At 38.0% G+C, this 23,317-nt stretch overlaps 1 protein-coding gene across 14 annotated transcripts in view; it reads left to right on the plus strand.

Moving 5' to 3' along the window:
* The window catches only part of MAGI1 (membrane associated guanylate kinase, WW and PDZ domain containing 1), a 630,820-nt gene that overhangs the window by 523,929 nt on the left and 83,574 nt on the right, over positions 1–23,317 (plus strand). For 6 of the 14 annotated variants that reach the window (XM_061128129.1, XM_061128131.1, XM_061128133.1 and 3 more), the window contains exons 5-9: positions 2,935–3,136; positions 11,287–11,369; positions 15,399–15,434; positions 20,423–20,480; positions 22,301–22,401. In XM_061128129.1, coding sequence (XP_060984112.1) covers positions 2,935–3,136; positions 11,287–11,369; positions 15,399–15,434; positions 20,423–20,480; positions 22,301–22,401 — 480 coding nt within the window. Of the gene's footprint in view, positions 1–2,934; positions 3,137–11,286; positions 11,370–15,395; positions 15,435–20,422; positions 20,481–22,300; positions 22,402–23,317 lie in introns of all 14 variants that reach the window. The other 8 variants (XM_061128127.1, XM_061128130.1, XM_061128132.1 and 5 more) reach the window with 2 other exon arrangements.

Below are 23,317 nucleotides of genomic sequence, written 5' to 3' on the forward strand. Positions count from 1 at the left end.
CATTCTTGTAGTGCCTGTGTTATGCCCATTTTACAGATGAGGAAACAGGTACCCAGAAAGGTAAAGTCTCTTTCAAAGACACACAGCTAGAAACAGGCACACTGTGATTTGATCTGTGGCTTGATGTCTAATCCATCCTTTTCTGCCCATTTGTAATGAATCTGCAGCCCATGGGCCAGCTCTGACCAGCAAGCAAAGATTAATAATAACGACTTTAATGAGGAAGATGAGGTTTATTGTTTACTAAAATCTGTACTGAGTGCTTTATGTAAACTAATCCTCCCTACAACCTTATAAGGTAGGGACTGTTACTATTCCAACTGTAGAGATAAGGAAACTCAAGCACATAAAGGTTGAGTAAACCCAGTAAACATAAAGCCAAGGTTCAGACTCAAGCAGACTGGCCTCACGGTCAGTACTTGTAGTCACTACCTTTCTTTTTTTTTTTTTGCTTGTGCCAGACACATTGGTTTATTTTTTAAGGAATTATGATTGGTAAATTGGTAATTTTTGCATCAAAATATAAATTTCCACCTTTTCTTAAAGAGTCAGAGATCTGGAAACCCTGAGTCCGCTTTTTTCAGGATGCTAGTTGCCTGGCACTGAGTTCTCGGCTTCCTTCAGACAGGATGCAGTGTTCTGGATATCCATCATTTGTACCATGTGGCTGCATCATACTCTGACATGTTGCCAACTGACAGAACCCATCCGAGAAACTGAAGATTCCAGTGATTTTTTTTTTTTAAGTACTTTTTGTATCTCAGTCTTCAAAATGTAATGCTTGTACTTGAATCTCCATCACCTGGGTGCTCTCAAAGTATGTATTTTGAACCTAATTCCAAATCTATTCTCTGAAGTAGGGAGCCATGCCTGGAGGAGGGAATGGCATCCAATTGCAGTATTCTTGGCTGAAGAATCCTGTAAACAGAGGAGCCTGGTGGGCTACAGTCCATGGGGTCACAGAGAGTCAGCCATGACTGCGAGACTTTGCACACATGCATGCTTTTAATTCTTGCCAACTTTTGGATCTTTGTTATTAATTACCAATTTCAGGGGCTTTCCTGGTGGCTCAGCTGTCAAGTATCTGCCCACAGTGCAGGAGACAGAGGAGACACGGGTTCAGTCCCTGGGTGGGGAAGATCCCCCGGAGTAGGGCATGGCAACCCACTCCAGTATTCCTGCACGGAGAATCTCATGGACAGAAGAGCCTGGTGGGCTACAGTCCTAGGGTTGCAAAGAGTCGATCAAGACTGAATCAAGTGAGCACACATGCTCGCACCAGTTTCAAACTGTTTCTTCCATGGTAGCTTAATTTCCTCTTTTTTTCTTCTAACTTAAAATTTTACTAATCTCCACTCATGGTGCAAATTTTAAAAGCAATTCAGATTGATTTAAGCAGGAAAGGGAGTTGAGGGAATCAAGCAGTTGGAGAAGCCAGGAGTACATGTAATCCTCTGAGAGGCTTCATCAGGGGTATTGGGTGACTTTCCCATATTTCATCTGTACCTTCCTCCGTGTGGGTTTAGTTCTTAGATAAGCCTTGCCAAGGTTCTCAAGATGGCTATCAGCACCATCAGCATTCTCATCTCACAACATGAGAATCTACCAGCTTATTAATTTTAGCATCAAGAGGCTACCTCTTGCCTAATAGCTCCTCAAGCACTTGCCGGCTGAACAGTCTGTAGTTTGCCATGGATCATGTGCCTGATCCAACCATAAAGGCATGAGTGAAATGGGTGTGACTTGAGCCCACTGCATGAGCTTGGAGTGGGCATCAGTCAGTCTCCACCTGGACCACATGAACCTCCGATGAAGGAGATGATTTCCAAATGGAGATCCGAGTGGTTGGTACCAGAAGAGGGTATAGATGCAGGGCGGTGAAAGACCCCAGGCTTCTTTCTCAGAAGCAGTGGATTTTTGGTGGAGGTAATCATTTAATAGGCTTGACATGTCCTCCATCCAACTTTTGGATTGCCTTTATTCTCATGTGTGTCATTGGGAGCTACTCATCAGAGAAAGATTTGAAAGCAACCTTTTATTATTCCTTAGTTGACTGTGAGTAAATCAGAAATGTCTGTAGGAGAATTATTGTGGGAGACAGAAAATGACTACATCCCCTGATTAATGTTTTAAAGTCCCATAGAGATTGACATTTAATATCATCAGCCTCTATAAAAATTCAACCAGAATGTCAACAATGCCACTTGTGGAAACTCTGATGACATCCCCTCTGGATATTTCTAGTTAATAAGAAGGCAAGGAGATTCAGAAGCTTAGAGCCTTCAAGACCCAAGTCAAATCAGTCCACCCACAGGATACTCTTTGCGGGTAACTGTCTTGGTTTTCACAGGAACATTCTACTCACTTTTCCAAAAGAGGCTAGACTGACTCATTGGTGGAGCTGTCTCTGTATTCTAAACCTTTGTAGACTTTTTAGTTTGATTTGTCAGTCTTTGATATTTGCCACCATCTACCAAAAATATTTTAGATAAATTTTTACAAATGGATGATAATGTCACTATCTCTGTGTTTTCAGCATGGACTTTTTCCTTGCCCCAGAAGTCCTTTTGAGTCATGAAGCCAAATGATAGAGAGTTCAGCTCAGTCTATGACTTGATGGCCTTCTTAAAGTAAGAGGGACTTGAGGGTTTGAGTCATGAGTATGTTTCTTCTTTGACATTTCCAGGATTGTGAGTAATGCATTATTTGAGCATATTTTCTCCTTTTCTTCTTTTTCAGTAAAATAAATTTGGTTCATCACGTCAGTTTTCTATTAAAAGAACTTTCATCTAAGTAAGACAGGATATAGTTGATGTCCTGCAATTAGGAAAGGATTTTAAGAACATAAATGTGCACAGTAGTGATCACCCTAGTTTGGAGTATGATTGATGAATTTTTTTTTTTTTTTTCTCTCTCTCTCTGGTGAATAAATAGCCGATTCTGGTGACCAAGAAGAGCACAGTCTCCAAGAAGCAACGCTCCCACCTGTGAATAGTAGCATCATCGCTGCTCCCATCACGGACCCTTCTCAGAAGTTCCCTCAATACCTACCTCTTTCTGCAGAGGATAATTTAGGTCCTCTACCTGAAAACTGGGAGATGGCCTATACCGAAAATGGAGAAGTCTATTTTATAGAGTAAAGTACCATTATTTCTACTTGAATCTCTCCCTCACCCCCCGCCCCCATTTCCCTTCTCTTTCTCTAGCAGCTACAGATGTAAATTAACTCTAAAAGGATTGATCACATGCTGTTGGTCTTCTCTCCTACAATTTAACAAGCCTTGTACAAAAAAAGCAATTAGCATAACATCCTAACCATTGAATCTGAAGAGCTGGAAGAAACATAAGGATAATTATTTCCCTAAAGAGTTAAACAACTAAATTATGGTGCATATATAAATTATGATATTATATATTAATATGAAGAATATATCTAGCTGCTTAGAATAGGTAAATTTACTTTGCTTTTTTTTTTTTCCTTAATTGGGTTACAGTTTCCTTTTGAGTGTTAAAGAGTTCTTCACATATTTTTGATTCAGTTCGTTAATTACATTTGTAATTTGCAAACATTTTGTCCAAATTTGATTTTTCATTGTCTTAACTGCATCTTTTAAAGAGCCAGAAGTTCTTAATTTTTATGAACTCTAATCACTTTCTTTTTTCCTTCGTGAATTGTGTTTTTATTGTGGAACCTAAGAAACGTTTGCCTGACTCGAAGTCAAAATTCAGTCATTTTCTGCTATATTTGTTTTAGAAGTTTTATAGCTTACATTTTACATTTTGGTATATGATCTATTTTTAGTTATTTTTTTTTACATGGTGCAAGGCAAATGGGTTAAAGTTTGAGAATATGAAGATGTGAAAAGTCTTTTAAAATTAAAAACTTAAATATTATATAGTTAAACATTTAGCAACCTATACTGGGAAGGAAAAAAAATGTATAAAATTGAAACCATTCTAGAAAATCTAAGCTAATGTAATTTCTTAACCATGACAGTCAATTTTTTAAATTCTTTTGCTCTCCTTTTGAGATTTCCTATTATCATTCACCATAGTGTTATGAACCTGTAAAAAATAAAAACAAAAAGACCAATTAAACTATGAAATAATTCAAAACATAGATAAATCTGTTCTACTCAAATGGATTGATGTTGCAGGTCTGCTGTTCAGACATTTCTGAACAACATGAAGTATCTTATTTTGTAAAATACATGGGTATATACACTTATGTGCTGTGCTATGTGTATATTTGTTTTCTGTGAATATGTAGATATAATTCTATGTGAAGAAAAATTCCAGGAATATCTATTAACACTTGAGTTTGAGTTAAGTAAGGAATTTAAGAAATTTGTTTTCTTAACTACATTATATCTTTCTGTGGGGTCTGAATACATATTACCACTTAGAAAAATATTCCAGCATACATTTTGTAATCAGAAAAATCAGCAAGGGTAAGAAAGTACAATTTTCCTAAAGATTTGGGAGTATGGGGGAAGGCTTGGGTGTCAAAACATCCTCTCTCAGAACTAACCTAGGAAGTCAGAGATGAGTGAGCTATTGCTCCTGGGTTATTTTCCAGCCTGAAGGAGATGACAGTCCACATTTTTGTCTTCATGTTAATGACAAATGCTTGTTGAAGACAGGGGTGGACAATGAAATCTTTCCCTTGGAGTTAGGACAGTACACTGGTTAAGAACTCTCCAAAGCTCCTTATCTGTGTGACCTCGTGAACTTGAGTTTGCCTCTCCGCATCTCAGTTTTCCCTATCTGTAGAAGGACGTAAGTGTTATTGATCATGCCTACCCTGTCAGATTTTCGTGAGAGTTAGATGAGATAAGGGATGTAAAACTTGGACTCGTGCCAATTAGTGAGTATTATTGTTACTGTTACCATGTTTATTTTCATCACATGGTTATTACAGAGGAGCTTAAATGTTATGAAAATGGATGTCAGCTATAAGCTTAGAATTTTGTACTTAGCTTTTGTGATAAGTTGTCCTCTAAATTATGCCTGTTAGTAAGGGATAATTGTATGTAGCAAAGGAAAATAATAACAGAGGAATTCCTAAAACAGAGTAATATATGAAACTCAAACTTTTGGAAAAGAATGTGTTAATAGTTTGCTCAAGACTGACTTGATAAATTTGGAAAAAAAAATCGGTTATTTTGAGGGTCAGTGAGGACTGTGGTTAGTAAAAATAGTTAATGAAGACCCAAGACTTTGAGTGCTTTAGAAGAGAGTATGGTGATTTGCTTACTTTTTATAACCTAGTTTGGTGTTTAATCAGTGCTAGGCCAATCTTTGGTCTATTGTGTAATAGAAAATTTATGCAGAAGTATAGCTTATTATGACAACTCTGTGATTTGGTCTGCAGTGGCCAGATTCCATACACATTAAATTATTAGATGCACACGATTTGGACTTCCCTCATGGCTCAGTGATACAGACTCCACCTGCCAGTGCAGGATACGTAGGTTCGATCCCTGGGTTGGGAAAATCCCCTGTAGAAGGAACTGGCAACCCACTCCAGTATTCTTGCCTGGGGAATTCCATGGACAGAGAAGCCTGCCAGGCTACAATCCATGGGGTCACTGAAGAGTCAGACACAACTGAGCAACTAAACAATAACAGTTTATCCTGTTTGATAAGTTTTCCAATATCCTCCATTCTGAAAAACTTCATCTTAGACTGTCTTACATTGAATAACAAGTTAAATTTCTATAGACTTAGATCTACCTTGTTTTACTTATATACATGTAAGTCTATGTTAGCTTTACATTTTATGGGAAATCTAAGAAATACTGGAACATTAAAAATTAAGCATAAACTTGCAAACCCTGAAGATTGTATAGCAAATGAACATAAGAAGACTTGAAAAGCAAATAAAAATAATGCAGATTGGCTAGGGAACTTGGGATCACAGAAATGACAGGTCGTAAATTCCCTGAATTTTCTTTTTACCTCATATATCCCAAATTTAGAGCTGTAGAAGCCAGTAATCCAGAAACACCAACAAATTGACACCAAAAAACAAAACTCTCATGAAAGGAAATAAAAGATACATAGACTGATTGTCTAACTGGAAAATCACCAGAAATATACATGAAGTTCTAGAATAAATGAGTTCAGCAAGATAGAAGCTAATCATACAAATATCAATTATATATCTATATACTAACAATGAGCAAGCAGATAACAAAATTCAAAATGAAATATAATTTACATTTACTTTTTTAAAAAATCACTTAGGTATAAGCCTAATGAAATATGTACAGGATTTGTATTCTGTAAACTACAAAATGCTGATGAAAGAAATAAATGAAAGTTTAAGTAAATTGAGAGACCTACTCTATTCATGGATTGAAAGACTCAGAATTGGTATAGTAAAGATGTCAGTTCTCCCCAAATGTGTGTACAGGTTTAATATAAATCCTGTCAAAATCTCAGTGAAGCTTTTTGTTAGTATTGGCAAGTTTATTGTAAAATTTATTAGCAAAAGGCAAAGGAACTAGACTAGTTAAAACAGTTTTGAAAAGGAGAATAAAGTCACAGTAATCAGTCTACCGGATATCAGGCTTATTATAAATATTCAGTCATAAAGGTTGAATGCTACTGATGAAGAAATAGACCCATAGATCAAAGGAACGCACAAACAGACCCACAAATGTGTCCAACTGATTTTCAGTAGAGAATGCAAAAGCAGTTCAATGCATGGAAGGTAACCTTTTCAATAAGATGGTACTTTAAGCAGGTCTATAGCCAAAGGCAAATAAATTAACCTGAAACTAAACCTCTTGCCTTATTAAAAAAAAAAAAAAAAAACTCAAAATAAATCATCATAAAGTATAAAATGTAAAGTAATAGAATTTTTAGGAGGGAAAAAAGTAGAAATTCTTTGAGACCTAGTAGTAGGCAAGGGGTTCTCAGACTTGACATCAAAAGCATAATCCTAAAAGGAATAATTGGTCAACTCAGGTTTATCAAAATGAAAAAATTTCACTTTGCAAAGACTTGTAAGTAAATGAAAGGACAAACTATACACAGGGAAAAAGTATAAAGCTTATATCTCAAAATGGACTGGTATCTAGAATATGTAAAAGTGAAGTCGCTCAGTTATGTCCGATTCTTTGTGACCCCATGGATTGTAGCCTACTAGGCTTCTCCATCCATGGGATTTTCCAGGCAAGAGTACTGGAGTGGGTTGCCATTTCCTTCTCCAGGGGATCTTCCCGACCCAGGGATTGTACTTGGGTCTCCCACATTGTAGGCAGATGCTTTTACCATCTGAGCCACTCTCAAAACTCAACAGTAAAAAGAAAAAAAAAAATCCAATTAGAGAATGAACTAAAAAACACTAAATGTTGGTAAAGATGCCAAGAAGCTATATCACTAACATGTTGCTGGTGGGTATGTAAAATTCTGTGGTATTCCAAAAAGCAGTTTGGCATTTTTTTAAACTAAACATTTCAATTACCATAGAACCCAGCCATTGCACATTTGTCCAGAGAAGAGAATACTTTGTTGTGGTTGTTTAGTCACTAAGTTGTATCTGACTCTTTTGCAACCCCATAAACTGTAGCCTGCCAGGCTCCTCTGTCCATGGGATTTTCCAGGCACGAATACTGGAGTGGGTTGGCATTTCCTTCTCCAGGGGATCTTTCCAAACTAAAGATCACACCCGTGTCTCCTACATTGACAGGCAGATTTTTTACCACTGGGGCATCTAGGAAACCCAAGTGAACACTTATGTTCACATAAAAGCTTATGCATAAATGTTTATAGCAGTCAGTTCAATCACTCAGTTGTTTCTGACTCTTGGCAACCCCATGAACTGCATGCAACACACCAGGCTTCCTTGTCCATCACCAGCTCCTGGTGCTTGCTCAAACTCGTGTCCATCGAGTCGGTGATGCTGTCCAACCATCTTATCCTCTGTCGTCCCTTCTCCTCCTGCCTTCAGTCTTTCCCAGCAACAGGGTCTTTTCCAGTGAGTCAGTTCTTCACATCAGGTGGCCAAAGTATTGGAGCTTCAGTATCAGTCCTTTCAACGAATACTCAGCACTGATTTCCTTTAGAATTGACTGGTTTGATCTCCTTGCAGTTCAAGGGACTCTTTTAAGAGTCTTATCCAACACCACAGTTCAAAAGCATCAATTCTTTGGTGCTCAGGTTTCTTTATGGTCCAACTCACACATCCATACATGATTACTGGAAAAACGAGCTTTGACTAGACGAACCTTTGTCGGTAAAGTAATGTCTCTGCTTTTTAATATACTGTCTAGATTGGTCATAGCTTTTCTTTCAAGGAGCAAGTGTCTTTTAATTACTGTCTAGATTGGTCATAGCTTTTCTTTCAAGGAGCAAGTGTCTTTTAATTTCATGGCTGCAGTCACCCTCTTCTGTGATTTTGGAGCCCAAGAAAAAAAAGTCTCTCACTGTTTCCATTCTTTCTGCATGTATTTGCCATGAAGTGATGGGACCGGATGCCATGATATTTTTTTGCATGTTGAGGTTTAAGCCAGCTCTTTCACTCTCCTGTTTCACTTTCATCAAGAGGCTCTTTAGTTTCTCATTGCTTTCTGCCATAAGCGTGACATCATTTGCATGTCTGAGGTTATTGATATTTCTCCCAGCAATCTTGATTCCAGCTTGTGCTTCATCCAGCCTGGCATTTTGCATGATGTTCTATGCATATAAATTAAATAAGCAGGGTGACAGTATATAGTGTTGACTTACTCCTTTCCCAATTTGGAACCAGTGCATTGTTCCATGTCCAATTCTAACTGTTGCTTCTTGTCCTGCATATAGATTTCTCAGGAGGAAGGTTAGGTGGTCTGGTATTCCCATCTCTTTAAGAATTTTCTGCAGTTTGTTGTGATCCCCACAGTCAAAGGCTTTAACATAGTCAGTGAAGCAGAAGTAGATGTTTTTCTGGAATTCTCTTGCTTTTTCTATGATCCAATGGATATCGTTCCCTTCTCCAGGGGATCTTCCCAACCAGGGGTCGAACCCAGGTCTCCCATATTGCAGGCGGATTCTTTATCAGCTGAGCCACCAGGGAAGCCTGTTTATAATAGGTTTTCTTCTAAATAACCCAAAGCTAGAAGCCACCCAGGTGTCCTTCAGTGGTTAAACTGTAGTACATTCATGCCATGAAATACTATTGACAATAACAACAGTTACTGATGTATGCAACAATCTTGAGGAGAGTTATGCTGAATAAAAAATGCAAATCCCCAAAGATTACATACCATATGATTTCGTTTATATAACATTTTTGGTATCACAAAAGTATGGAAATGGAGAACAGATTAGCGGTTGCCAGGGATTAACAGTGGGTTTTTTGTGGGTTGGAAGGGAACCAAGTGTGGCTATCAAAGGGCAACATGAGGGATCCTGTGATGGTGGACCTGTTCCATATATTGACTGTTTGGCTGTCAGTATCCCAGTTGTGACTTTGTACTATAGTTCTGCAAGATGTTACCTTTGGTGGTATCTTGGTAGGGTGAATGTAGGATCTCTCTCTGTTCATTCTTACAACTGCATGTGAATCTACAATTATCTTGAGATACAAGTGTTTTTTTAAAATATCACACCTAATCTTCCCTCCCGTCATTCTCCATTTTTGCTCTCTTATTGTGTAAGAATAGCACAGAGCATGGTTTCTAGTGTGGGACTCCTTGGATTTGATTCTATGTGTCAGCAGGGTGTCCTTTTCAGGTTTCTTCACATCTCTGTCCTCAGTTTTCTCATTTGGAAAATAGGGAGTAATCATTTTAATACTAATAATACTCCTCTCATAGGGTTCTTAGTAAGGATTAAGTAAATTGTAATTTAAATGTAAATGACAAAGCAGGTTAAGATAGTTTTAATTGGGCTTTTGTTATTCTATAGGTCCTGCTTCATGATGAAGATAATAACTTCCTGATGGTCCCCCAGCTCCTTGTCTCTTCCCCCTCAGCTTTCTTTGCTGATTGGACCCCATCTCACAAGAGCTCTGTCTCTGCACAGTCTTTCCTGCAGGCATCTCAGCCAGGCCCTGGGTTATACCCTGTTTCTCTGGGCCAGTTATTTCTCTTCCTTCATCTCCAGGTCCAAACTGTTCTGAACACTAGTCTTGTATATTCTCCACATACTCTTCCCAAATATACCCTCCAGTTTCTTCTCCACTCCCCACCTTCCACCCCCCAACTACACTGGTGCTTAAAACCTTCAGAAGGTTCTCTTTGTTCTAAGGATAAAACCCCCAAATTCTTAGTGAAAGTGAAAGTCGCTCAGTCATGTCCGACTCTTTGCAAGCCCATGGACTATACAATCCATGGACTTCTCCAAGCCAGAATACTGGAGTGGGTAGCCTTTCCCTTCTCCAGGGGATCTTCCTAACCCAGGGATCGAACCCAGGTCTCCCACATTGCAGGTGGATTCTTTACCAGCTGAGCCACAAGGGAAGCCCAAGAATACTGGGGTAGGTAGCCATCCCTTCTCCAGGGGATCTTCCTGACCCAGGAATCAAACCGCGGTCTTCTGCACTACAGGCAGATTCTTTACCAACTGAGCTACATGCCTGCAAAAGCATGCATGACTGGCAAAATTAGGATAGGTTAGACAGGCTAGTTCTACATAGACAAGGAAGTATTGTTGGTTGTGATACTTGTAGCAGTATTACCTTTCATTTGTTTTATTTTATTTGAACACATTTTAGACAATGTTTGTAGGCTTTTGCATATTCTGTTTTTCACCTAAGCATTAAGTTTTTCCCATCAATTAATAAGATTTGAATCTAGAATTAAAAACTGTGACAATTTTTTCAAAATATTTATTAGTACAACTTAAACTTAAGACTTTACTACCTACAATTGCGGGATATTTTTTGTGTGTGTGTTTCATTTTTGGTTTGCAGCTTGAACTATTGGACTTGTAGCTCTTTGATCCTCTTACTTAGTTTGCATAAAATGGACTGGTTGCTCAAGCAGGATTTTTTCCCAGGTCTGCTTCAGGTCAATCAGCCCAGTCATTTGCCCCTCATGATCGAAGGACAACAGTGTCTATTGAAACATTTCATCTCTGGTTGGGCTCGACTCTCCTGAAGGAAGTAGAGTTTCATGTCCAGCCACTCCAAGCTTCTCCTTATTCCAGGGCTCTCTTTTGCCCTCAGTTGACTGTTAGACAGTATCTTTGCTTTAGTGAAGAGTAAATATTCAAGACTGTTTAAATCTTTTGTCATTGAGTTTTTACATTCCCCCCCCCCCCACCCTTTCAAACATATTTCTTATTTCTGAATTTCAGCCACAACACAAAAACAACATCTTGGTTAGACCCTCGGTGCCTGAACAAGCAGCAGAAGCCTCTGGAAGAGTGTGAAGATGATGGTAAGGGGCTAAGAAAGTCTGAGTGTAAGTGGGCTTGTTCACACATGGAAATTTTATTTTATTTTTTATTCTTTGCTGTACTGTGTGGCATGCGGGATCTTAGTTCACCAACCAGACTGAACCTGTGCCCCTTGCAGTGGCAGTGCAGAATCTTAACTGCCGGGGAAGTCCCACATGCGAAGTTTAAAGAGTTGTAGCACGGGCAGCCAGGTTTCTAACAAAGAGTTTTTGAAAGATAATCCAGTTTCTAGTAAGTGCATTATGGTTTCCAAAAGCAGGAGAGAAATCTGTAAAATTGTTTTAGAAGAACAGTTTGTTTAAACATAAAGACATACTCAACTCTCTATTAGAAACAGAACTGCAGCACAGTCAGGAAGGATTCAGATGTAGATGCAACCTAAGCCCTTCAGGAACTTGGAGAAAACTCTAGAAAGTCTCTAGGAATTTAGAAACCAAAAATGCTTTGGTCACTTACCTTCTGAACTGTAATCATATATTGTGACAGTGTTTGAGAAAAAAAATATTAGAAACTTTTCTTGAAGTGTTCATGCTTCATAATTTGAGTATTTCTCCAAGTTTAGCATAAAGAAAGCAGATCTTATTATGTTTGGGAATCTCTGTGTGGCTTAGAGTATATCCTAAATATGAGAAAGTACATTCTTCCACAGAAGAGGCTGAGGTGTTACCCTTAGCCCCACTCTTTCTGTTAATATAAAGAAAAAAGGTTCAGCTGTCAGTAAAGTCTAATTCAAGACTTTGTAATTTCTAGTTACTTTTGCAAAAGTGAAAAAGAAATTAAGGTTGAACAAGTGTGTTCCTTTTTGATTTGTCCTGTTTTACCAAAATTGCTTTTTGACACGGACAAATTAAAAGGGAAATGGCTTGCTTTACTACTCATTATTCATTCCTGGCATTTGAATTAGTAGTATAATTATTGAATATACATTTTACTGTAAGTTAGTAAAACTTTATTAATTTATTCTATGAGGCAGAATTATTGTCTGTTTAAACTTGATGTTTGTTTGAAAATATAAGCCAGTAAAGTATGATCCTGTGAGAGCTTTAAACTACAGGATATATGTGGATTGTAAGATTGCATGAAATGAACATAGAATTGTGTGTTCATGTTTATCTGAGTAACTTCAAGTGGAAATACAAATCCTTCTGACTGAGGAGGCATAACTGAGAGACTCATTTTATTTTGATTGCTTAGTCATAAAGAAGAAAAGAAACAGGCATGGGCAAATGCATTATTTTGCATCCTTAAGGATAATGGGCTATCATGATTATTCACATATTCTATTTAATATGTCATATAGAGGTGACCAGTTTTCAAAGATAAGAACATAAAATACATCCAACCATAAAACTTCTTGGAACAGAATGTAATCTTCATTTGATGCCTGAGATTTCAAAGCTATTTTAGGTCCTCTTATTACCATCAGATCTTCAGTTTCACTATCCATTATAATTATAGTAGGAATGTATGAAAATGCCTGTTAGTATAATTTGATAGGTAATAGAAGACTCCGATAGCTTTTACTGAGAAAAATGGAGTGAAAGTGTTGATACAATTACTGAAATTTTTTTTAGCCATTCTAATAATTTTTAATTCTTAGAGTTCATGTCACTGGTGTGAACATTATTCCCTTTGGGACAAGTATGTATTCATATCCAATGCAGTTCACTTAGTGATTGTCACTTCACCTTTAGAATTCATATGTTCTTTTTCTGGTGGAAACTATATGTATGTCCGTATGCCTGTAAAACCACAAATGGTTTAAGTATATGCAAGCAGATTCTACCACAGTGGCAAGTATCCATTCCCATATCTGCCTTTTCTCCTGCCAATTTCCATAGCACTGTCTTGTGCTGTTTATATCACGTCACAAAGAAGAGTCACATTGTTCTTTTACAATACTGTTTCTGTGTTTCTTTCTGCTCTCTGTAGGTCACATGCATGTTGAATGTAACAGTATAACATTATTGTAAACTTTTTTCTGTTTTCTTTTTCCTATCTCAAAAAAGCAGGGACTAATTTGGGATTTTGATATTCAGTGTATAACCCTTATTGTGATTTCTGTGTTTTAGTAGTTCAATTAGATTTCTCCCTTGTTTGTGAGCTGCAGACCAGTATTATAGTATTTAATAATGCTTTTTGTCCTAAAGAGAGTTTAGATTCATTGTGATTAAAACCCAACTAATGATTCCCATTAACCCAAATCTGGTCTTCTAAAAGTACTCCCTGTCTAAGTGAATGGTAAATTCTTGCATACTTAAGAGTCTCTCTCAACCTTTTATTTTTCTTAACACCCATTTCTAATCCATGTGCTACCAGCTGAGTTCACCTTGCCTCCCAGATATCTTTGGAATTCATTCTCCGTTTTCCTCACCATGTATATACCATCCTAGTCAAGGTCATGCTCATCTTCCACCCATACTCTTGCCCACTCTCCTTCTTGCACTGTATTAAGAGCAGTCTGTTAAAATGTGTTTGCATTATCCCCACTGCCTCATGCCCTGTTTAATATTGTAGCTCTCTGGTCTGTTGAGTGAATGCCAGGTTCAAAGCTTGTCTTTCCAAGTTCTCTGCAGTTCAGCCTCTGAGCTTGTCTGACTCTACTTCCATCACACATTCTGTCCATCACCCCCAGTCCTTATTGAATTCCTGCTCTGTGATAGTTAGATGTGCAGTTCTCCCTTCTTAGAATGCTCTTACATTCCACAAATAATTGTTGAATGTTTTTTGTATGTCAGGTGCATTCTGGGAAAGTCAGTTGTATCATTGAACACAATAAACAAGAAGCCCCACTCTAGCTAAGCTTAAATTCTAGCCATTTTCCACTCTAAGTCTTTTCATTAAATTTTACATAATGTTCAGATGACGGCTTAGGGACTTGCTCATAGTAAATCTCATTAAAGAATTTTTAAGGGAATGAATGAGTGCCCCAAAAGATATTTTAAATAATATCCTAATGGGCATTTTCATGAAAGATTTTATGTAAATAAGATTCCCTCCTTAGGGAACCAGTGTCAACCTTATTACTTTATTGTTGGCAGTTGGTGACTAAAGTCAATAATTCACTTGTTTGTTTTTTCATCCATTTGAGAAATATTTGGTACCTGTTATATATCCAAAGCTCCAGTGGGCACTGAGCACTGAAGCAGTGAAAGCGGACTTGATCCCTGTGTTTGTTTAGCTTACGGTGGAGGGACAGCCGTAACTGTGGAGGAAGTGACTTGTTGTGTGGTGTCCTATATTCTCTTTGCAGTCATAACAAAATGCTTTACTGACAGCAAGAGGTGGTCAGGAGTGAAAAGGATCTTGACTAGTTTTGCTTACTGAAATTACAGAGACCATTTTCATTCTAATATTTCTGAGCTGCTTGACTTAGAAATCTTAAACAAAGTAAACTCTGCTTCCCAATCGTCCTTTCAGGGCAGCCTTCAAGCCTCACCTCCCGATGTACATCATCCTGACATAGTTCATTTTTCTAACTCCTTTTGAAAGACGAAGTGTAGCTTATCTTAGAATCTGTGTTCTCAATTTGACCTCACCTTCCGTTTTTCAGGCAGCAGTATTACTTACAGGTTAAGTAATTTTTTAATTGTGAGTATAATTGCCTCACAGATTAGAGGATCATAGAAGGATTAAAAGGACTAATATTGAAAGGTCTAGCAGCTTTGTTTGCTCGAAATAAGGTCTGTAATAAGTGACTTTCCACGTAAGAACACCAAAAACCGCGAAGGTGTTTGTCATCTTTTACAACCAATCAAACCTTATTTTGACACACAAGGAAATGAGCCATGTAGTTATGTTGCCAATATCAGCTCTTCCCGTTTTGTGATTTACTCTGAGGTCTCTCGAGTTGAGTAGCCAAGCCAATGAAATAAGCCACAATGCAGGTAAGGACATAATAAAGTGATGTGTTTGCTGTTTTTCTTGAAGGGAGTTTCTTTCCTTGGTGCCGGTGTCTGAATTTTTCTTTCTCTCTTTTCTGTCTCATTCCTGCTATTCCTTTGGAGAAGAAGGGATCCATACGGAGGAGCTGGACAGTGAACTAGGTAAACTCTCCCAGCCTGCATGACTTGCTCTGGGTGCTTTGGTTTCCAGTGACTTGCTTAATCCCTCTGTTTCTTTAGTGTGCGCTTCTTCAGTTATGATTTTCATTCTGGCTTAGCCGCAAAAGGTCAGTCGTATACAACCCATGTGTCTGACTGCAGACATCATACAGAGTTGTAATAAATTGTGTCTACAAAGAAAAAGTCTGAGGGAATTGGGACTGGAATGCGAGTTAGCAGATCAGTACTCTCATAAATTAAGGATTAAGAGAAAACTGAGGGATGGGTGCTTGCCATGTCCCCTGAACTCTCCTATAGTCTATCTCGGTCTCAATTCTTTATTTGGTATGAGTGGTTTTCTCCATGGGGAATATAGAAAAGCAAAACAAACAAAAATCTACCAGACTAATTGAAAGATCTTAGGGAGAGTAACAGCAGTACAACAGTTCCACTGATAAACTGAATGGTTGCTAAGTCCTAGTATTATATTGTTCGTCACAGGCTACTTGTTGACTTTGTAACTGTAGTGAATGGCTTGAAAACCAGATGCCGGGTTTCTGTGTTATTTTCCTTTGAATGTGTATGTCAGTAGAAATCAAGTCTTGATTACTCTGAGTTCTTGCAGTTTGGGAATAATTTACATTAGCTGATAATGCCAAAGTCTTTTATCTTTGCTGTTAGAACATATTGAATTATGTTCCCTGGTAAGTTAAATGTTTAATGTTCATCTTTGAACAGTATTAAAATTAGTTTGCTTTCCATCTGATGAATCTATGAAACGATAGATGGGAAAGCACAAGTTTTGGCTAAATTGCACTTGAAAGCCTTGGCTGATTGAAAATTGACAATAATAGATTTTTAAAACAAGATTATTTAACATCAATATGAATAGAACTGCCCTGAGATTATTCAGTCAGACTAGCATTTTTAAGTTTGCCTTAAAAACTGATAATATAAATATATAATACAGATTATTGGTTTTTATTCTGTTTGATTTGTTTTTATTTAAGTAAAGATGATTTATCATGGTTGGCTCAGGATATAAGATAATCTTGCTCTATTTTTGTGAATGTTTGGAACATATCCTGTTGTTATTGGTGGATATGTCAGCAGTGGTCAATAACTGTTGAAAGATATATTTTTAAAGACATACAGTAAGTTGTCATTGTGGTAGGAATGATTTGAGATTCAGCCTGTGTAATAGAACAATTAGAAATTCATTTTGTAAATTAAAAAATATATTAATCTAGTGATATTAATGATTGTTGAAAAAGACAGAACTAGGTTTTCCAGATGAACAATGAGCGCCTCAATCCTTTATGGAACCAATTTAAACTACTCTGTGTGTGTGCTCAGTCATGTCTGACTCTTTGCAACTCCACGGACTGTAGCCCCTGGCCACCTGACTAATGTGTGTGAGTGCCCAACACCACGTGTAGCTGGCTGGTGAGATAATTCCACTGTGCACAGGGCTACAGCCTTATTTGCTTCTATAGAAGTGTGAATGTTGAAATTTTTAGGGAAAAAATCAATTGTCCTCTTTTTTGGTGTACCTGTAACATTGTGGAAATATTCCTGTGCCGTTAAAGACTCTGCAAAGTAAGTTTTACTGGCTGCATAGTATCCCTTTTCATGATCAGATTCACAGTTCTGGGAGATGGTTTGATAAAGCGGAAGCTGTCTCTGGGGTCAAGGCACATTGCCTGGCTTCATTTCTGGGCTCTCCCACTTACTAACTCTAACACACTTTTTCCTTGCATTCATTTCAGGTTCTTTTGACAAGCTCACTGCCCATTTTCTTAATAAGAGGATCCTAATTTCAGACAATAGCAACTGTCAAGGTTTTCATTGAAAAATATGATTCTAGATGTGACAAGGACACCCTCTCTATAATCTGCCCCTGAGAAGTAGGGGTGGTGGGCTTGGGTGTTGGACCTTCATCATTTGCTTACAGAGTTGTCTTTTCTGAGCTCTGTTGTTTGTGCTGAATCGGTAGCTCCATTACACACTTTGGGTTTGCAGAATTTATCACATCTTCTGCATTAAACTCCCCAGAATCAAAAAGCACTTGAAGAAGTTTCTTTTTGAATTACAGAGTATTCATGTGCTGCAGCCAATTAGGAGGCAGAGACAGAGAAATGAGGTCCCCTCCCAGCCAACACTGAATCACAGTGTAGAAATTTATCTCTGTTTGTGAACATGACTTTTAATCTGTGTGTTGACAAAACTCTGGGAACATTTGTCTGCTCCATATTTGCTTCCATGGTGATGATTAGTACAGCGTGAATTTTTTAGTGGTAGGAACAGCAAGCTAACAGGCCGTGTCGAACTGTCCTACTTCTTTTGGGCTTTCTTACAATTGCCATTAGCTAAGCTTAGGTGCCAGGTGCTATGTAAAAGGTTTTCAAACCTTATTTAATCTACATTTGACCTTCTAGGTAAATCTGGGGGAAAGGTGTGGTTTCAAGGTTTGTAAGTAGCTGAACACGAGGCAGATAAAAACCAGTATGGCTAAGGTTCATACCTTAGATCTGGACAACCCCAAAAGGGTATTCACCACCTTCAGTCCCAGTGATATCTTGTCCAGACTGGTCTGAGGTCTGACAGTTGTTAGACATGAGGATGTGGCTCTCTTAAGTATCTTTAGAGTAAGAAAAAATTTTAATGTCATCATTTTATAGGCTTCAGTGTTTTCTGCCATTTTCAACTTTTCAGAACCGAATGGCACACTGCGAGACAAATCGATGACCAGTTTCTAGTTTAAGCTTTCAGAAATGAATTCCTATTATTAAGTTAATCACCACATTGGAAGTGAGATATCTATCTTTTCAATGTTAAATGAGTTTTATCTTGAGAAACTGGACCATTTCTGGAGTTTGTTAATCTGTCCCAGAAGAACAAATGTCCAGAAGTACCAGTTGACCAACTTTGTGTCTCGACCCTAGAATGTAAGTTGTGGAGTAGGTGACATGGCTAAGTCAAAGGTGGCTTCTTCTCTTGAAGCCCTCTTGGACCTCTGTCAGAGCACTCTGTCGTATTTGAATTGTCTGCCCAAACGGTGCCCTTGTTATTCACTTTGTGTCCTTGGTGTCCAGCACTCAACAGATGTTTGACAAGTAATGGGATGAATTGAATTCTTAATTTTTTCCCTATGTTAGCCAAAGATGACCAGGCCATATACACCTTTTTAAGAACTCGGACCCTCTGCACTGGGAGACAAAGTCTTAACCACTGGACTGCCAGGGAAGTCCCTAAGTCATATATTAAGGTTAACGAATTTGAAAAGAAGTTTGGTTCATTAAACAAGGTACAGTCCCCTAATACCCACTCACTCTTCTGCCTGTGCCAGCACAAACATATGCCTGGGCACCAATTTGCATTTTTCTAATCTTCAGATTTCCCAGCTCTTTGGAAATATTTTTCCTGGTTCGTTTTCATTTAAATGGTAATTTCCAGCATTGTAAGGGGAAAGCATTTCCCAGGCGTTTGATTTGCCTCAGTTCACAAGACGTTGTGCATAAAAAAGCCAAGTTGTGTCAACATCTGCACATTGGACCTGCCTTGCATTTTAGTAGCTATGTCTCCCAGTATTCAAAGACTTCTTTAAAACCTGCTAAGTGTTCCCCACCCCCATGAAGAAAGAGGGAGGGGAAAACATGTCTCTGTTTGCAAACAAATAACATGTGGAGCAAAAACCATAAAATTAATGTCTCTTGATGTGCAGCCAAATCTGAGCAAAATGTAAACTTTGAGTAATTAGCCTGTGTGTGTGTGTCTGTGTGTGTCTGCATGTGTGTGTATGTGCATGCACATGACTCCGTTTTAGTGTAGAACTGTTTGTGTCTTATGGAAAACCTAAGCCCTGATGAAATGGTCACTATTTTCAAATGGTGACCACAAAATCATTGATTTTTTTTTTTTTTTTTTTAAGTCTTGTTTTTCAATCAAGTGTAATGTTCAAGTCAGTCTTAACGTGTCCTTCTAGGAATAAAGGTTTGCTTTGGAGTACAGCACTTTATACCACCTTGCCTTAACTAGGCACAGAGCAGGGTGGCTTTGAAATTAAGTTGAGAATTGCAGCTCTGCCTGAAGAATTGTCTAGTGACACAAAATACAACATAGTTGCTCTTTCACCCAGTTATCTGGTGCAGTGGACTTTTGGAAATAGGCACTTGTTATGACAGAACCCTCTGTTACCTCCTTAACAAAGTAGCAACTTTTGATGTGAAACTTTATGAAGCGGAAGTTCAGTAGAGCACAGATATGTTTTTGGAAAGGCATGTACATTCTCCAATGCCATTTTACCACCACATTTAAAGGAATGAAGTCTATCCAGTTATGTGGAGAGTTTTTGGAGAGCAGGACGGATGTTTCTGCTTTCATAGGCACAGCCTGGTGAAGATTGGGGCCTGTCCAGATGTAGCCAGTTGAGTGATAGGTGTGTACAACTCAAGAACTCAACTCCAGGTGGGCATTTTTATTTACTTGGTAGCATTTTGATTAGGAACAAGGAGAAAATTAGATGCAAATTTTAATATATTCTAGGGAGAGCAAAAATGGGACTTGAAAATGAAAAGGAACGTTTATTTTCATCCATTTTTGCTTGTGCAGCAAGGCAGTCTAGCAATAGAATGAGAACACTGCAGATATTTAGTATGGGAACCAGGCGTTCAAGGCAGAACTTAAATATATTTTCATTAAAATTTAATTTAATCGTTGATTTAGAATGAAGGCACCTAAGACTACATTATATTATCATTTGCTTATACAAAATATCAGTAAAAAATTGCTCTTTGTGTAGAAAAATACTGATAAAATAATGCTCACTTTTTAATTGGACTTTAGACAGTGTTTTTATTTGGACTTTGATTGGACTTTAGACAGTATTTTTATGACTCTTTTTTTTTTTTTTTGCCTAAATCGGTTGTTAAAAATCTCTAGGCTCTTCAGGAATATCTTCTTCTTGCTCTGAATGTTCTTTTATTTTTCAGAACTGCCTGCTGGTTGGGAAAAGATTGAAGACCCTGTCTATGGTATCTACTATGTAGAGTAAGTGCCTATTAAGACACATTTTAGTTTGCATTCTTCTGTGATTATGTACATTTATGCTGAATAGAATTTGCCATTGTGATAAGGTAAAAACAAGTAGTAATAGTAACATTATATTAATTTTAAAATGAAAAAGTAGTTTAATGAATAAGAAAATATTCAGCAAATCTGATGATGATATATAATAAAATCCCTGAGGGCAACATGTCTTCTGTTTACTGCAGTATTGCCAGAGCCAAATATAGTCCTGGTCTATGGCAGGTACTTAATAATAGGTATTATTTGAATGAATGCAAAAAGCAAGCAACTACTCAATAGACCATTTGAGTATGAGTTGTTTATCTTCAGGAAGAGGATCAGTTTTGCCTATTGTTTTGCCCTGCTCAGGTCTGAGATTCTCAGTGATTTCTTCATTTAAACTTTCTAAATTCTCTAGTACCAGAAGGTAGCCGTTCCCTTCTCCAGGGGATCTTCCCAACCCAGGGATTGAACCCAGGTCTCCCGCATTGCAGGTGGATTTTTTAGCAACTGGACCTCCAGGAAAGCTGTTAAAAAATAAAGCCTGGTTTGAAAACAGTATTTTGAGTTCTAAATGATCACAAAGTAGGAATATTTCTAAACTACTTGTGAAATATGATTTTGATGAAGTAAAAAAGATGAGAATATGTATAGGCTTGTATATATATGTGTTGATGTAATATGTGTATATATACATATACATATATTGTAATTGTTCTTTAGTTGCTCAGTTGTGTCTGACTCTTTTGTGTCCACATGGACTGTAACCTGCCAGGCTCCTCTGTCCATGGGATTTCCCAGGCAAGAATAGTGGTGTAGGTTGCCATGTCCTTCTCCAGGGGATCTTTTTGACCCAGGGATCAAGCCCAGGTCTCCTGCATTGGCAGATGAATTCTTTACTGCTGAGCCAACAGGGAAGCCTACATATACATACACTGAATAATAATGGCAAAAAAAAATGCTTTGGATTCATATATATGTTTGTATGTATGTATATGTGTATTTTTATGTTTCCTTGGCCTTATTCGTTTTGGAGCCATCTGAAGTATCTGGGTCTTTGTCACTTTGAACACATCACATTTGCTTAGGTTAGCTGCATGTGGAATCTTTTTGCCTAAGGCTTACACTTTGAATCCTGACTCCATGCCTATTGATCAAAATAGTTGACAGATGTTGGTAGAGTCCTTCTTTTAACTTGATCTTTGGGGGGGCAGGGTGCTTATGGTTCCGTAAACTGTATTGTAGAAAGTTACACACAGTTTCTGGCACTACATGTTACAGACAACACCACATCTCCACTTTCAACTCCATTTTAAAATAATTCTGTAACTGACTTCTTGTTGAATTAAAGAAACATTCTTTGTCACGTGATGCTTTGGACATTTGGGAGAATCCCTGGTTACAGTCCTGGGACTTGAAAGCTGGCCATGCTGAGCTTGAAGCCTCCTTAGTGTTGACTAGCTCTGTTCTTTTAGGTCAGCTGGTACTTAACTGCTCAGAAACTTATTTTCCTTATCCACAAAATAACAACAACAATAGGGACTTTCATCTTGGCATTTACTGAATATTTTTAAAATAAATCACATGTAAAACTGGTTGTACAATACTTGATACAGATAAGCAGTCAGTATGTGGAAACCATTCATTTTCATTTTTATTGTATCTTCCTAACTGTGCTTTTTGACACAACATGCTCAACCACCTGCTTTGCGCAGGTCCAATCAAGGGAACTTGGCCTGATTGGCATTTTGCTTGTGGGACAAAATGTTTCCTAACTGAGTGCGATATGCCTTCTGCTCCAGCCACATCAACAGGAAGACACAGTATGAGAACCCGGTTCTAGAAGCCAAACGGAAGAAGCAGTTGGAGCAGCAGCAGCAGCAGCAGCAGCAGCAGCCAGAAGGTTGGCTTTTCCTCTCTCTGTGGGCCAGGAGCTCCAGGCGAAGCCTGGGCACTGACACCCCCGTGTGGTCAAAAGTGGCTGCGAGAATCACGTCCTGTGTGGTGCTAGGAACTCAGTGTCCTGGAAGCCTGGGGAGTGATGCAGAACCTCTGCTAGAGTCCACACCGTGAACGCAGACAGCTAAAGTGGGGGGCCCAGTTTAAAAGCGCCCAATCTCCACTATTATTTAGAAAGGGGCTGTTGTTAGATTGGAGAACATTTCTGATGGTGACAGAATTCCCTTGTCCCGGGAGCTTTTGCACAGCACCTGGTTATCTAAATCCAAACCACTGCTAGTTCTTTAAGAAGATGTGCAGGGTATGGAACTAACTTTTAATTGTAGGCATGTGGGCATCAGAAAAAGCTGGTAATTTTCAGTGCTCTTAAAAAATTAAAAGTTACTTCATGTTCTTCACAAAAACGTGAACAGTTCAGAAGTGGAGAACATTTACATCTCCCCTGCTGGTTCCCATTCTCTTCTCGGCAATAAGCAATGTGCAGAAACTTTCTGGGGATGTACAAATATGCAGATTTTAACAAACACCAGGTCATAATTTATGTATATGAATACATTCTGTATTTACATACGTATTAGTTTTCTGGCCTATTTTTCTCAGTTAAATATATTTCTTGCACATTTTCAAGGCTGCTTAATATAGATTTACCTTGGGGTTTTTAATGACTGCATAATATTCCTTTTATGAATCTCTTTACTTCATTTAGCCCTCTGTTTATTAGCAGATGCTTAGATTTTTCTTCATTTTTCATTGCAGTCTTTAAAAATATTAGGTTTACTGCTCCTTCAATGTAAAATATGAATATAAAATTCAGTACTTCTCTTATTATATATTGAACTGAATAAATATAGACCACAGCA

The sequence above is a fragment of the Dama dama genome, chromosome 24 (assembly GCF_033118175.1).
Source record: "Dama dama isolate Ldn47 chromosome 24, ASM3311817v1, whole genome shotgun sequence".
NCBI lineage: Eukaryota > Metazoa > Chordata > Mammalia > Artiodactyla > Cervidae > Dama > Dama dama.